The 14,659-nt window shown below is 47.2% G+C and overlaps 1 protein-coding gene across 2 annotated transcripts in view; it reads right to left on the bottom strand.

Annotated features, from left to right (window-relative positions):
- The window catches only part of ago1 (argonaute RISC component 1), a gene marked incomplete at its 3' end in the record, with an annotated part of 27,750 nt that extends 13,565 nt beyond the window's left edge, over positions 1–14,185 (bottom strand). The window contains exons 1-6 of one of the 2 annotated variants that reach the window (XM_080005488.1): positions 14,080–14,185; positions 8,180–8,366; positions 4,166–4,286; positions 3,327–3,508; positions 1,124–1,260; positions 1–80 (exon numbers count right to left, since the gene is read on the bottom strand). The exon at positions 1–80 is cut by the window's left edge and continues 55 nt beyond it. In XM_080005488.1, coding sequence (XP_079861614.1) covers positions 1–80; positions 1,124–1,260; positions 3,327–3,508; positions 4,166–4,286; positions 8,180–8,366; positions 14,080–14,104 — 732 coding nt within the window. In that variant the 5' untranslated portion in view covers positions 14,105–14,185. Of the gene's footprint in view, positions 81–1,123; positions 1,261–3,326; positions 3,509–4,165; positions 4,287–8,179; positions 8,367–14,079 lie in introns of those variants that run through there. The other variant, XM_080005489.1, reaches the window with a different exon arrangement.
- Positions 14,186–14,659: the final 474 nt, after the last annotated feature.

The raw sequence follows: 14,659 nt of genomic DNA, 5'->3' as shown, positions 1-14,659 counted from the left end.
CTCGTCGATGTTGCGAATGTCCAGCACCTCACACATGAACTCGATGACGGGCTGGGCCTTGTAGAAGGCCGTGGCCGACACTGGAGGGCGGCGGAGAGCAGAGGTGAGCGGCAGTGGACAACTTTAATGACACGTGAAGTTAACATTCAGGTTTTGAACCATTTCCATTCATGCCACAAAGTGAATAGTGCGGTGATCCAATACTCGCCCCCCCCAAACAACTTCTTACCCCTTCCTGCTATGGCACCGCTGTGCATTCTGGGATACATGCACTTCCTTTGTGGACATCGGCCCTTTCTCAATGTGCGTTCTCGTCTGTACTTGCGTTCTCGTCTGTACTTGCGTTCTCGGCTGTACTTGCGTTCTCGGCTGTACTTGCGTTCTCGGCTGTACTTGCGTTCTCGTCTGTACTTGCGTTCTCGGCTGTACTCGCGTTCTCGGCTGTACTTGTGAAACGTCATCAGTCGCAGCCCAAGTACTGTTCCAATTCAAACTCCGCATCAAGCCAAGTCCAGTCCAAATGCCAGGATGTGGACTTGCTCCGCCCATTTTATGGAGGATGCATCGGTGGTGACTTGTGTGCACTTGGGACAGCCAAGTATCCCACAATGCATTTCGCACCAAGCGGTGCTAATGGTATTGGTCCCCGGGAGTCTGTACTCCCGAGTCCAACTTGCCAAGTCTGAACTACCAAGTCCGCAAACCCGGACTTTGCGCACTTGGTATTGAGAAACGGCCTTTGTTTGTTAATTCCATTCTGAGGTTTATTTTGAGTGATTATAACAAAATGGCCGACAGCATAGTGAGTCCAAAACATCATTGTGAACAAGTGACTGATTGACAATGCTGCTCAAAGATGCTCCCAGGAGGTGTTTTGAAGGAGTTATTCTGTCAAATTTGGTTGTGAAAAACAAGAACCCCCCCCCCCCAAAAAAAAATGCATCTAGGGTTTTTTTTTTTTTTCCTATACAAGAGTCTGTTTCCTGCCTCCATCTGTCTATTAGACGCCATTTAGTCACCAGTGATGGTGATGTCAGCGTCTGGGCTGCGGTTTCACTACCAGCCCGCCGCCCCCACCCCCGCCCTCCCCCACCGCCCCCCACGACCTCGCCAAGCTGCTCACCGTCGATGTTGAGCATCATCTTCCACATGGCGGGACGCACGGACTGGTGGAAGCCGAACCACACCTCCCTGCCGCCCCCCAGAGGGTGGTAGTAGCCCTCAGGGGGGGAGAAGAAGGAGCGACCCACCGGGGTGTACCTGGGAGGGAGGGGGGGGGGGGGGGGAGATATGAATGATGACCTCAGCGTGACCTCACCTCCAGGGCCGCTGGTGTGTCATCGAGCCTTCCAGACCAAATGAGTCATCTGGGGTGAAGCTTACGGTAAAGGAGGGCGGCAGAGGGGGCTGCGTGAGGGTCCGACCCCGCCTTTACCCTACAACTTGAACATTTACCATTTGGAGCTGCAGTTTGGTTAACTTGCCGCACAAAATACTTTTTCTTGACTGAATAAGGTTTTTTCCAGGTTTGTTTTACAGGACGCTGTCATATTTTACTGTGTACAGTTTACTGTGGGGTTGATTGTATATTTTACTGTTTGTTCCCATATATCGACACTTTTCCTTTTCCTCTTTTGATTCTATAGTTTTTTCTGCTCCTGCCTATTGTTTCGTTGTGAGTTGCTGGTACACTGCAATATTCCTCAGGGAGCAAATAAAGTACCCATCCATCCATCCATCCATCCATCCACCCATCCAAATCCTTGTGTTTATGTTCTTTACGCAAACTTTCCCCAAAAGCACCATTTTAGCATTTTATTTAGTATTTTGACTTATTTGTTACTTGAGTCATTTCCCTCATCACTACTTCTACTTCCACTCTGCAGTGGCAGTATTCTTACTGAAGTCAGGATTTCCACAACTCTCTGGCTCATACAGGCCAGATGGAGTTCAAATTCAAGTATTTTCCAGCACTTTCAAAGCCCAAAGTGAAACGTTTTCCCTTTGTTGCTGTATAATGATACATGTGACGTGATGCATTTTTCCAAGACTTGACTTCCAATGAAAGGATCTTAAATTGTCCATCAATTTATCACTTACTCTCAAATATGTTTTTTCTTTTTTTTTTTTTTTTCTTCAAACCAGAATGCGTGTACTGTCTACGTGCGCTCACATGCGTCCCTTTTTTTGAAGCTAAAAATAGAGGAGAGAGGACTGTATTAATCATCCTAGGGCGGAATTTGGGCATTCCAGTGAAGAAATAAGTCGACCATGTACGTGAGTAAGCTCAAGAACAGAGGTTTTAGGTTTCAGCCCTAAGGTTGACAAAAAAAAAAAAAGGATCTTGTTAAGTCCTTGTAAACCTCAGAATATGAGTTGCATAGTTGGAGATGTCATCACCCAAAAATCCACCTCGAAGAACAGGTTCCACATGATGCTTTGTGGCTGGATGACGGGAACGGCGCTGAGCGTGCGCTGTGACCCTAAATATCCCCCAGAAATTAAATCTAAATTCCACCGATTCTACTGTTCGGAGACACTTCCAGACGCATCCCGCTCAGCCAGCACTTTGTTTCCAGGCTCTGACGCCTGCAGCTACAGGAGTCTGATGACAAGCGTGTGAATTTATTTATAGGTCTAATCATTCAAAATATCAAGTTAGAAAACCAGAACCTGGAATAACTTCTTAAGCACATTGTAATAATCTATATTTGTTTTCATCCTATATCCTATGACAATCATTTATCCTGTGCATAGTATTGTATTTTGCATATTCAGTAATCTTTAAAAAAAAAAATTATATATATATTTCTGTATTTTTTGTCAATTTGTGTACATTTGGTATTTTCATTATATTTTAATAACATTATTAATTAGACTGTTAAGCTTTTTTCTCACGCTAAAATAATCCTCACAATGACAAATTCCTTGTATATGAAAATGTACTTGGTGGAATAAATTCATATCATACTACGGATCATAATACTGTATATTCAAGATTCAAGAGGTTTATTCATCACATACATATACATACTTTCATACATATATGAAGTGAAATGTAATGAAATGTAATGTATATATATATGTATATAATTTGAAGGGAGTTTCGCTTAAAAATTTGTTTTCGATATCACAACCCCAATATGATGAACCTCAGATGGATTCTGCAATATGGGACGACTTAAATTCAGAATCAGATACGACAAATCAAGTTAAGTGTGTGTGTGTGTGTGTGTGTGTGTGTGTGTGTGTGTGTGTGTGTGTGTGTGTGTGTGTGTGTGTGTGTGTGTGTGTGTGTGTGTGTGTGTGTGTGTGTGTGTGTGTACCTCATAGAGGCCAGGTGGCGCATGGCGACGTCCAGCGCCTGGACCGAGTCCAGTGGAACCTGCAGCCGCCCGCTGACCAGCGTCTCCTGCAGGAGGCGCCATGACACTTTGGCCAGCCAGCGGATGGACACCTTGAAGATCCTGTCCTTCCCCTCGCCAGGGATGGTCACCTCAAAGTCCACCTGAGAGTCAGACAACCACAATGCGTTTCAATTCTACTGATTTTATGTTGAGTGTTTATGTTGCGTGTGGTGAATGTAAAAAAGCAGCGCAGCCGACACCGTAAATAAGGGTGACATCGAAAAGAAATCTAAAAGGTACGTTCGTAATGGTCATTCCAATGCAAAGCCAAAAAAAGCGCATTAACAGACCCTGGTTCAACAGTCGCTACGAATAAATACAACTAACTAAACATAAAATAAAAAGATAAATACGTCTCTTACCTCCAAAGAAAGGCTTTCATTTCAACATTGCTGCCAAAACGTACTGTAAATGTGCTGTCTTAAGGTGAGAGTTGGTATTCAAAAAAAAAAAGATGATAGATAAAATGTTTTGGTCGTCCTGCCTCTCAGAGCGTATTTATTTTACCGATCAAAGCAGCATTGATTAGCGAACGAGCACAGACAGTGGTGATCAATAACCATATATATATATTTGTACATATATATACACATTTGTTTAGCTAAGGATTTTGTGGCTCCCCTGCAGTTCATCTAGTGGACCACTAGGGGGTCCAGAGGTTGGGGGTTAAAATCCTGTAACAGATCATGACCCCAGGGTGGAAAACGCAAGAGCATATAAACATCAGGTGCAGCGCGACGCTGGACCACCGAACCCACCTTCTCGCTGCCGATTGGCAGCGCTAGCACCGTGTAGATGTTCTTCTTGCCGTCGTAAACCGGCTTCCTGTCGCCGAAGAGCTGAGGTTTGTAGTGCTGCACCATGTATTCCACCACCTCCCTGCAGGGGGCAGCACGGGGTTAGGGGCGTGCCGCACGGGCAAAACATCAACATGATCTTATTTTATTTATTTATTTATTTTCCAGAGGGTGTGTCACAGTGTTACGGTATGTGGAACGGAATTCGATTTTTACTTTGTTTTTCCTCCTCAAAAAGGAACTTTTGAAGTCATCGGGCGTGTCTGCACCCTCAGTACTTCCATTGACTTCCATAGACTTTTAATGACTTTGTTAGTCCACGAACAGACTAATGTCATTCTAATAATAACCCTTATCGTACCCTTACCCATTCCCTTTTTAACCTTTATTTGCATGGCTCCTTTCATACACCACATGCAAACAAGCAAAACAACAAAACAACGGTAAATATTATACTCTAGACACACTATGATAGATTGGAATAGGACCCAATTTAGAATTTTAAAGATTTTTTTTTTAATCATTATTCACTACTCGCAATAGTCAAGGATTTTATTTTATTTTTTTCCAATGGATTTGCTATGATTCAACCAATGATTTCCCTTGAATTACTTCTCTTGAATTCACTCATATTCCCCTTCATTTCAACCCACAGCGGGTTGAAGGAGCGTCCCGGAGGTCTCCGTATAACCCAGACAAACGATGCACCCGTCGACCTCACACCTTTACACCTGCTACACGGTGTCACTACGGGCTGACACCGGCGGCAACGATGACGACGACACATTTTCCCCGACGACGGTTGCCGTGGCGCCAATTAAAGCCACCACCCAATCAGCGGGCTCCCCTGGGACGGGGGCTCTGAAGGTGATAGGGTATTGATTAAGCGGGACGCAGCTGCTGAAAGCAATATCTCATGGTCACTGGGGGGGAGAGAGAAGGACAAAGGGAGGAGGGGGGAGGAGGAGGAGGGGAGGGGGGGCGGCCTGGCCTTCATACATGTGTCGGGGGGGCGAGGAGGCGCTTGAAAGGCCGGGGTCGAGCGTGGCGTGACCTTTGCGTTCCTTCCTGCGACCTCTGCCTGAAAGCCTGAGGCTCCGAGGCTCGACCACAAAAGCGTCTGGAACCGAGGTTCCACAGCTTCCCATGTTTACCACAGAGAAAGAGAAGGGGGCTCCGGTGCTGTGTTTAAAAGACGACTGTCCAAGGCTTGTTCTGAGGAGGATCTGAACTGTGCCGGTCTTCTTTTTTTTGGATGAAAAAAAGTTTTCCTGGCCCAAGCCTCCCAACCATCTGTGTGTGTGTGTGTGTGTGTGTGTGTGTGTGTGTGTGTGTGTGTGTGTGTGTGTGTGTGTGTGTGTGTGTGTGTGTGTGTGTGTGTGTGGCGTTTAGGGGGCGGGGGCGGAAGTGGTGCTATTCTCCACATTACAAGTCAGTGAATCATCAGAACGATTCTGAAACTGTTATTTTCAGGTAAAAAGAAGTAATGTGTGTGTGTGTGTGTGTGTGTGTGTGTGTGTGTGTGTGTGTGTGTGTGTGTGTGTGTGTGTGTGTGTGTGTGTTGCTTTAAGACGCACACGCACGCGCACACACACACACACACACAGTAACCTGGGTATGTTTATCGTTTGTAACAGACTTATTGAAACTTGGCCGGTGAGGTTCAACTTCGACATTGGACAGAGTTTTACGACAGTGGTGCAAAAGTGCAATCGCACCCATGAACTGCTGGGGCGCCAACACGGCGCTGCTGTAAGTGTCTCTTTGGTGATGGACACGTGGTAAAGGTCATTTAAATGTGACGCTTCTTTGAACATGAGGACGCAGACGTTCACTTTTTTTTTTTTTTTTTTAATCCATTCGTTTCCAAGGAACGTGAACCGAAAACGACACGTCACCATAAATGTCAATCTTCTGCAAAGTATTTTGCGAAATATCATAATGATTATCATCACTCATGGGTCGTTCAGCGCAGGAGGAGAACCGAGAAGGCGCCACTGGGTGATGTTACACCAAATCACGTTCTGAGTTTGAGTCAATCTGAAAAGTATTCCCGGCGATCGGTGACTAAATGAACTGTTGAACTCATGATTCACCGCGACTTCAGCCTCACAACACATCTTTTTTTTGCTGGAAAGGCTCTCCCTGCCCTTGCGGTGGACATGAACAGGCTGTCACTCCGATACATGGGGTTTTCAGGTGACTCGCACTTCAGCCTCCGTTCTTTCCGGCTTGACGTGCTCAGTTCAAAATGATATTCATTTAAATTCAAAACAGAGTCGGGGGACACGCGACAGGACAGGATCTATTTCAGCTGCAGAAGGAACCGGATCCAGGACGTCCTTCTTGCAGCGCTGAGGGCTGCCACCATTATGACAACTTTTATTATGTTCATTTCATGGCAGTAAAACAGTGCCATGAAATGACTCCTGAAATAATAAATGTCTTTCTAATGCCCAGTAAATGGCAGAAGAGCATTAACTGGCATTGAAAATTGGAACATAAAAAAAATAGAGATAGACAGTTAATTTAGTTCAACCCACCTGATGGAAACTCACATGAGTGGCGTTCTATTCAATGTGACATCTCTAACACTGGTTTAAAATCATCCCCCTGAATACATTTGGATGGAAACATTTTACAAAAAGATGGCGAGACTGACTCATTGCACGCTGTTCTTGATTAATCAGAAAAAGGCTTTGCAGTGGTGATCGACCGCTGTGGCTTTTTCAATGGCCGATGGTGATATTTAGAGAGCGGGGAGGTCAATGGCCGACATAGAATCATGCTGTTGTTTTTTGTTTTTTTGGCATCTGATAAAATACAACAATTTAATAATAATAATAATAAATGAGACACAAAATTGCTGAACTTAAATGAACATTTATGTAACACTAATGTTATTGTCTGCACTGTCTCTACAGTGCACTTATTTTAAATAAAAAATGTATCAATTAAATTAACGTCCATGAGTTATCAAAACTAACTAAACTTTGTAAACACAAAGCAAAAAAAAAAATAATAATAATAATAATAATATTTATTTATTATTTACGAGTAAAGTACTTACACAAAAAAATCCAGTTTTTCCTAAATTAAGTCCCAGAGCAACGGAAAGCAACGGGGAGACGTTGTGACACGGCAGCGGACGGCAGGGACACACGGGCGGGCACGTCATGCCCGCGGTGCCCTTTTCACGTGCCGTGTTTGTTTTCCTTTTTGAAGCGTGAATGGGCATCGTGGTCGTGCATCTCCACGATCAGGGCGCCACCGACGGTGCGCGTCCGTCCCCTTACTGAACCAAAGCCAAAAAGAACCGTTTTGCGTTTAGAAATGTTGTTTCCCACAAGTTAGGAAACACACAAAAATAAATAGATCTAAACTAAAAAACACGGGAAACCGCGAGCGCAGGCACGGCGCGGCACGGCGCGGCGCTGGCTGGAAGAGAAAAATCAAAACTTTCTGAGCTTTTTAACTTGAGCTGGCTTTGTGAGTTAGTGTTCCCAAACGGCACTAGACCGCCAGCACCGCTGTTTCCCTTCAAAGGCGGCCGCGGAGGCTCTGCGCTCGCCATCTTTAATGAGCGAACACCGTCACAAACCCAAGCGAAGGAGACAGCGAAAGACGGCGAGTGAGTGAGAGGAGGCGGGGCTATGTGGGCGCTGCAGCGGGGCGTGACAACTCACTGTCAGCGAGAGGAGGCAGCGGGCAAAGCAGCTGCTGCCAGTGTATCCACAGTGCGGAAAATGAGTACTGAAAGCGTTTTGAATATTCAGAATCGATACGAAAAGAAAAATTGATATTTTTGACAGTCTGCAGACACTTTTTGTTTATCGGCCTCGTGGGCGCAGGCATCAGCCAGTTATCTCAAAGTGCGCAGATACCCTGCACACACTGTGTTGTGTAACCAGTAGGTTGGGAGGAGAGTTAGTTGAAGGGACTGAATTAAAGTGTAATTGTTGATTGGGACTTTACCGGTTGACACGCCGGGGACACTTGTCTGGCTTGATGTCCACCTCATAGTGGTAGACGTCCATCTTGGGGATCTCCACCTCAAAGTAGTTGGCCAGCAGCTTGATGGGCTTCCCCACGGTGCCCATGCCTGGCCGACGGGGGGCCTGGAACACCTGCTGTATGGGTGGGGGGAAGGCCCCCATGGGCACTGGGGTGGGGGCAAAGGAGGGGAAGAAGACATGGGCAGGTAGGGATGAAGGGAGTAGATGGACAGAGGAAGTGGGAAAAGGTTTGGACAGACAGACAGACAGACAGACAGACAGACAGACATGAATGATAAAGATAGAGAGGAGGTGGAGAGGGCGGGAAGCCCAGGGTTAGGGGACGAAGCAGGGATGACGTCACCGGGGCAGCGGAGCAGGAGAGCGTGGGGACATTCCAGGAAGGAAACATTGGGCAGGGACCACGAGTGATGGAGGAGGTGGGGAGGTGAAGCCAGGCAGGAGGCGGAGGAGGAGAAAGGAAAGGAAGGAGAGGGGGAGAAGCCAGTGGAAGGGAAAGACGTACGTCATAGAGAGGGCATGGAGGGTGACAGGGAGGAATATTGACAAGGCATAAAGGAGGGCGGACAAAGAGATTAGGGGGGACGGGGATGGTGGGGTGGTGTGAAGGGTGGGAGGGATGAGTGAAAGAGAATTAAAGCGAGAGAGAGAGAGAGAGAGAGAGAGAAATAGAATTAGAGCACTGCTTCTTTACAAAGCGCGGGCAATGACGAAATGCAAAGGGTGGACATGGTTTCAGTGTTCCAACACCGGGTTGCAGAACCACAACCGAGTCCCTTCCATCCCTTCCATCCATCCATCCATCCATCTATCCATCCACCCATCCCTCCCTCCATGCACCCATCCATCCATCCATCTAAATGCTGGCTTGCAAGCCCCTCCATCTGTGTGTGTTTTGTGTTTATCCCTCCTGAACAGGGCCAATGAAGTGCTTGGTTCTGCTCATTTCAAAACCTCTTCCCAGGAGAAAACCAGGAAATAAAAAGCCTGTTACACAATGACGTGAAGCATTAATTCCCAAAGCAGAATTCCAGCTGAGTTTGCCAAAAACTCCCCTTAAGCTTTCTGCAAACTTTTTATTTTTTTATTTTATTTTTTTTACTTTCTAGCCGCTAACCGCTCCGTCTACACTACACCACCTTCCGTTTACTCCATTAGTTCTAAATTTGAGCCGAGGCGGTTTACGTTCACCCAGAAACCCCTGCAACGTGTACCCACACCAGCTGGTGTGGAACACCAGCTTCAGGCCTTTACGCTGCCGACTCAAAGATGAAACCTCAAAATGTGCATATTGCATGAACAGCACGGCGACTTCAAATCTACCACGAGAATGCACTCAGATATTAGGCTAAAAATAGACCCTGTTTGCTGCTGTACCCTTACCCCCTAGGTATTAACCGGCATGTTTTGGTGATATATATTAGACTAGAGGAGAGGGACGGGAGACGAGAAAGTAAATAAATAAATAAATAAATAAATTAAAAAGGTTTTGGAAGGGTCTGGATCTCCTCTTTTGTCCATTTTAGCTCCGCCACCAATGACTCCCAAATTATTATTTGAGGTTCTCCTGGTCAGGAACACAGTCTTCAGATGTTCTCCAGACAATGAACTGCGATAGTTTTCAGAACTCAGTAATTTTTGGGGTAATGGAATTCAGTATCGCTCTTAAAAACGTTGGCAGATTTTAGAGAAAGGTACCAGGGAGGCTCATGTTTCCCTCACAGACTGAACGTCAAGGTTCTGCTGCAATTGACGTTGATCAGCGTCACAGATCCGAGGGAATTAAATCCACATCAATGTTTTGCCAAAGTTTTAGGGAAAGAAGGTGACGCCATCGGAAGCGTTTTTCAGAACAACGCAAATTCCCCATCGATTTGAGAATCCCAGTTGCAATAAAACCGACAATTATTTTATTTTGTGCATTTTGGGACTCCATTGAATATGAAAATATTGACACTAATTATTACTTACCCCATTTTTTTTTTCATTCTTTTATTGATTTTATTATTCTACTTTGTAAATGTATTTGCTTTGCTTTTATTGTCACTTACTATCTGGTGGCTTTTAAATGTAAAGCACTTTGAGTTACATGTTGTGTATTTCACCAAAACATGCTTAAAAAAAAAAAAAGTTTAAGTTTAAGTTTAAATTGGCTTATACCATCTTGTCACGATTATGGAAGCCTACGAGGGAAATAAAATCTAAATCGCGTTTCCATGGTAGAATCTAATCGTATGGCAGCGGCCTGTAGCACGCAGCGTCCATTCAGGTGAGGAGCGGGTGTGGAACTGGCGTAGCGGCGGTCAGGGGCTCCAGGAGGGGAGAGAGGTGGGGTCCCATGATGCCGTTGAACACAAGTTAGCCATGACTCCTGCGTGAGGGGCCCCGTGTCTTAACCTTTCAGCCCCCCAGAGAACAGCCCTTTTCCAGGAAAACAAAGACCCCAGCTGCCCCGCTCCGCCAACACACAAACGCACGCGCACATGCACACGCACACGCACACACACGCACCCCAACATGGGGGGACCCCACTGCATTCCCAGCCTCACCATGGAGACACCACGGCAACAAAGTATTGTCATGGAGATCAGGAGACGTGTGTGTGTGTGTGTGTGTGTGTGTGTGTGTGTGTGTGTGTGTGTGTGTGTGTGTGTGTGTGTGTGTGTGTGTGTGTGTGTGTGTGTGTGTGTGTGTGTGTGCGTTGAGACGTTGGGAGCGATTGGGTGGGGTGGGGGGTGGTGATCATATTCCCACATTGTGTTGTGGCTCTCTGTTATCAATCTTTCCAGAAGTGGAGGAGCCCTGCTTTGAAAAGCTGCGGTGGGGAAAGGGGGATAGGGCGGGGCGGGGCAGGGGTTCAAACATTGGGGTTCAGTCCCAGGAATTGACAATAACAGCGAGCGGGACGACGCTACGCGCCAAGCATCAGCACATGGAAGAAGTTATTATTACAATGAAAGGGTAATATAGCATAATAATAGAGAGTGAGGCACCATGTGGACGCACGCCACAACAGGTGATTGATACAAGGCTCATCATCACCTTGAAGTAAATGTGACATATGATATCAAACCAAAACTCCTATTTTGCAAACATAAACATTCAAATATTTGCGAGAATACTCACGTCAATTTACTACGTCAGTTTTGGTGGTTTGCTTTTCATTATTACGACTGCTTCTATGTATGTAAAGAGCTTTGAGCTGCCATGTTGTGCATGAAAGGTGCTATAAAAAAAAAATAAAGTCTGTCTTTCTAATCCTTGATTCGCACTGAAAAATCGGCTCTTAATTTAAGACACAATATGACTGAAAAACTTTTAGGTGTAATATTGATTTATCACCCAGCCCCATTGAGAGCGCGCGCGCACACACACACACACACTTTGTAAGGCCAAACACTTCATTTGTGAATGTGAAGGGTTCACACACACACACACACACACACACACACACACACACACACACACACACACACACACACACACACACACACACACACACACACACACACACACACACACACACACACACGTCACCGTGGTGTCGGTGGAGGCAGATGGTGGGATGGGGCCCGAGACTCACACATATCACTAGACAATGGCTGTCGCTGCCGGGCGGCGAGAGTTTTAGCACCACTCCCAGCGAGGAGCGACGCAGCCGACTTGATGCTGCATCAGGAGCCACCGTCCCCAAAACAACATCTAGTGAGAGTGTGGGCCGTGTTGAGCCTCTGAGGGGCTGCATGTCTCCTGTGACGGGACGTTTAGCAGAGGAGGAAAGTCCTCTCCTGAATGGAATATAGTGTCTTGTGAATGGGTGTCGACCACCTTAGACGATGAGACACCAGGCCATAATAAACAGTATAAAAAGGTCGTTTGAGTGAACTTGTCTGTGGCTCCTCCCAAACATCTCAAAATGTGTGAACGGTTCAAACACAGCGTTTCACCTCTGAAAACGCAAAAGCATCACCGCACACAGTTGTTTACAGCAACTCCGTGTCTTTGCTTCGTTGCAAGCACACATTAACGGGCAGTCAGCCAAGTGCACGAATGCCAACGAACAGCCAATCACATACCAACTATTTTGGCCAAACTTCTTGGACTGCGTTGCTTCACTGGCTGTTGACCACGGGCAAAACATGGCAAACAGTGCGTTGAATCATCACACTTCAAACACAAAGGCACCGAGCTCTGGGCCTCATTTCAATCGATAGCTTTGCTCGTGTTTAAAGACCGGTCCGGAGATTTCAGAACGAGGCGCACAATCCATGTCATAAAAACATTAATAATAACAAATAAATAAATAAATCACCCAAACAGACGGAGTTACTTTGGACTTTCCACCCTCGTCCCGCCCTGGACTGGTCAGACAGGGCATTGTGCGCACAGGGGGTTCCACACCTTCCGCAGCAATCTGACTTTCGACCCGCGCTTGAAGCCAAAGCTGTTCTTGTCTGCGTTTACGAACGGGCTCGTCGGACTCAACGGGCTCATCCTCGGGCCAGACCCCAAACAGAGAGCCGCTGAGACGCGTGGCCAGCAATCGTGGGAGCCATAATAGAGGTCGAATTTTAAGTAAGGCTGAATCCACAAGATGACCAAACTCGGTGTTTCTGCTTCCCCAGAACCAAAACAACTCAGGTGTGGATTTACATTATTGAATATTATCTTGAGTACAATGAAAAACAAAGAACTCATCCGTCCCCACCACTGCCTGCGCTAAATGCGAGGTCTTGGAGCCTCCGCCCAGGAAAACACTAGGAATCACCAGACCAGACTCCTGGCAGAGGGGGGCGGCACCGTGGGGGTCAGCTCCAGTGTTTCGGGGGGGGGGGTGAGCCAGCTGCTGGCGCCGCCGCCGCTGCTTGGAGGCGGGCTACACCTCACCTCTCCGCGGCGGAGGTTCCCACGACCCCCCCCTTCCCCCACTGCCCCCCGGCTGTGGACACTGTCCGCCTCCCCAAAAACAACCCATCGCTATAAATCTGGATCATTTATGAGATTTTCTTTGTTTAGACCAGGTTCTGTCAACGTAGGGTGCATTAAACCCTATTTAAAATAACACAATACCCGGGTGCGGGGGGGGGGGGGGGGGGGGGGGTTCGGGCATTACAGCAGTGAAAACAGTGCAACGAGAGAAAGAGATTAAAAAAAAAGAACCAATTAAATGGAATAAAAATCAAATGTCTGTATACGTCTATAAACATAAGTTAACAGGGAGCAGCACTATGTTACCTAGTGATCCCAGTGACAGTTACACTCAAGTAAAGTACAAACAGTATCGAGCAGCAGTCATGTGGGATGATAGTACTAGTAATGCAGTAGTATTACTATATAGTACTATTGAACTGATATAGTAAATATATGTATAACCATATTATACACCGACACACCAGATATATCTAGTGAGTGGAATATAGTGATATCTATAGTGAGTTAACAGTATAGCAGTGCAATAATGTGGCATAACAATAATAACAGCAGTCCTCCTGATATTAATAACAAAAATAAAAAGGATAATACTCAGGGTAATAGTAGTAATAATGGCAGTAACCTACTAATAAAAAAAAAAAAAAGATAATTCTAACTATGAAGACAGATACTTTAGCCCATCTCTCATCCCAAATAATCCTCCTTCCATGATGCAGAGGCCCAAGGGTGGCAGGTTTTAAACTCGCACCCTCTGCTCTCATGTTATGTTGAGGTGCATGGGATGGATGTTGCATGGCTGATGCAGAGGCCCCGGTGTCCGACCTGCAGCCAGGAGCCATGCGTGCCTCGGCAGGAGCATGTGAGTGTAATTATGGTGTAATTTGGGGGATATTAAAGCCACAGGACATGCGATCTGAATGGACCTACCAGCGCCAGATGGTCCCGGCTCCATCCCATTCACTTAGCCGCAGCGAGGATACACTAGTCCCGGGGTTGTGTGGCCGCAGCGCCGGCCCCTTCAGGCCACTTTCGTGCTCGCGGGGGGGGGGCGCGCCTCAGAGCTCCGGCGCCCTCCGCTCGGCGCGGTCCGCCCCCTGGTCCCCCGGTCCCCCGGATCCCCCCTGCTCGGACCCCCGGAGCCGCGGCGGAGCTGGCGGTGAAAGCAGCAGCGGCGGCGGCGGCGGCGCTCTGGAGGAGACGAGGCGGCGCTGCTCGGGGCTGTGATCCGCCTGCGGGGCTCTTAACTCCGGGCTGGGTGCAGCGGACGGCTCGTCGGTGATTCTCCGGCTCGTGGCGGGGCGCGGTGCTCCTGCTGGCCGCTCGGGCAGCTCTGTGAGCAGGACACAAAGAGGAGGCCGAGCCGCTCGCCGCCCGGACCCTGGAGCTTCTTCTTCTGCCGCCTCCTCTTCCTCTGCGCTAACGGGCATAATGGCGGGCCCTCGAACAGGGTTGATGGAGCATAGCGCCACCTGTCATACCGGAGTGTACACAACTATCTATTAACTAT

This window comes from Zeus faber (genome assembly GCF_960531495.2).
Source record: "Zeus faber genome assembly, chromosome: 8".
NCBI lineage: Eukaryota > Metazoa > Chordata > Actinopteri > Zeiformes > Zeidae > Zeus > Zeus faber.
Note: the sequence above shows the minus strand (reverse complement) of the source record. Positions and strands in the feature narration are given on the sequence as shown.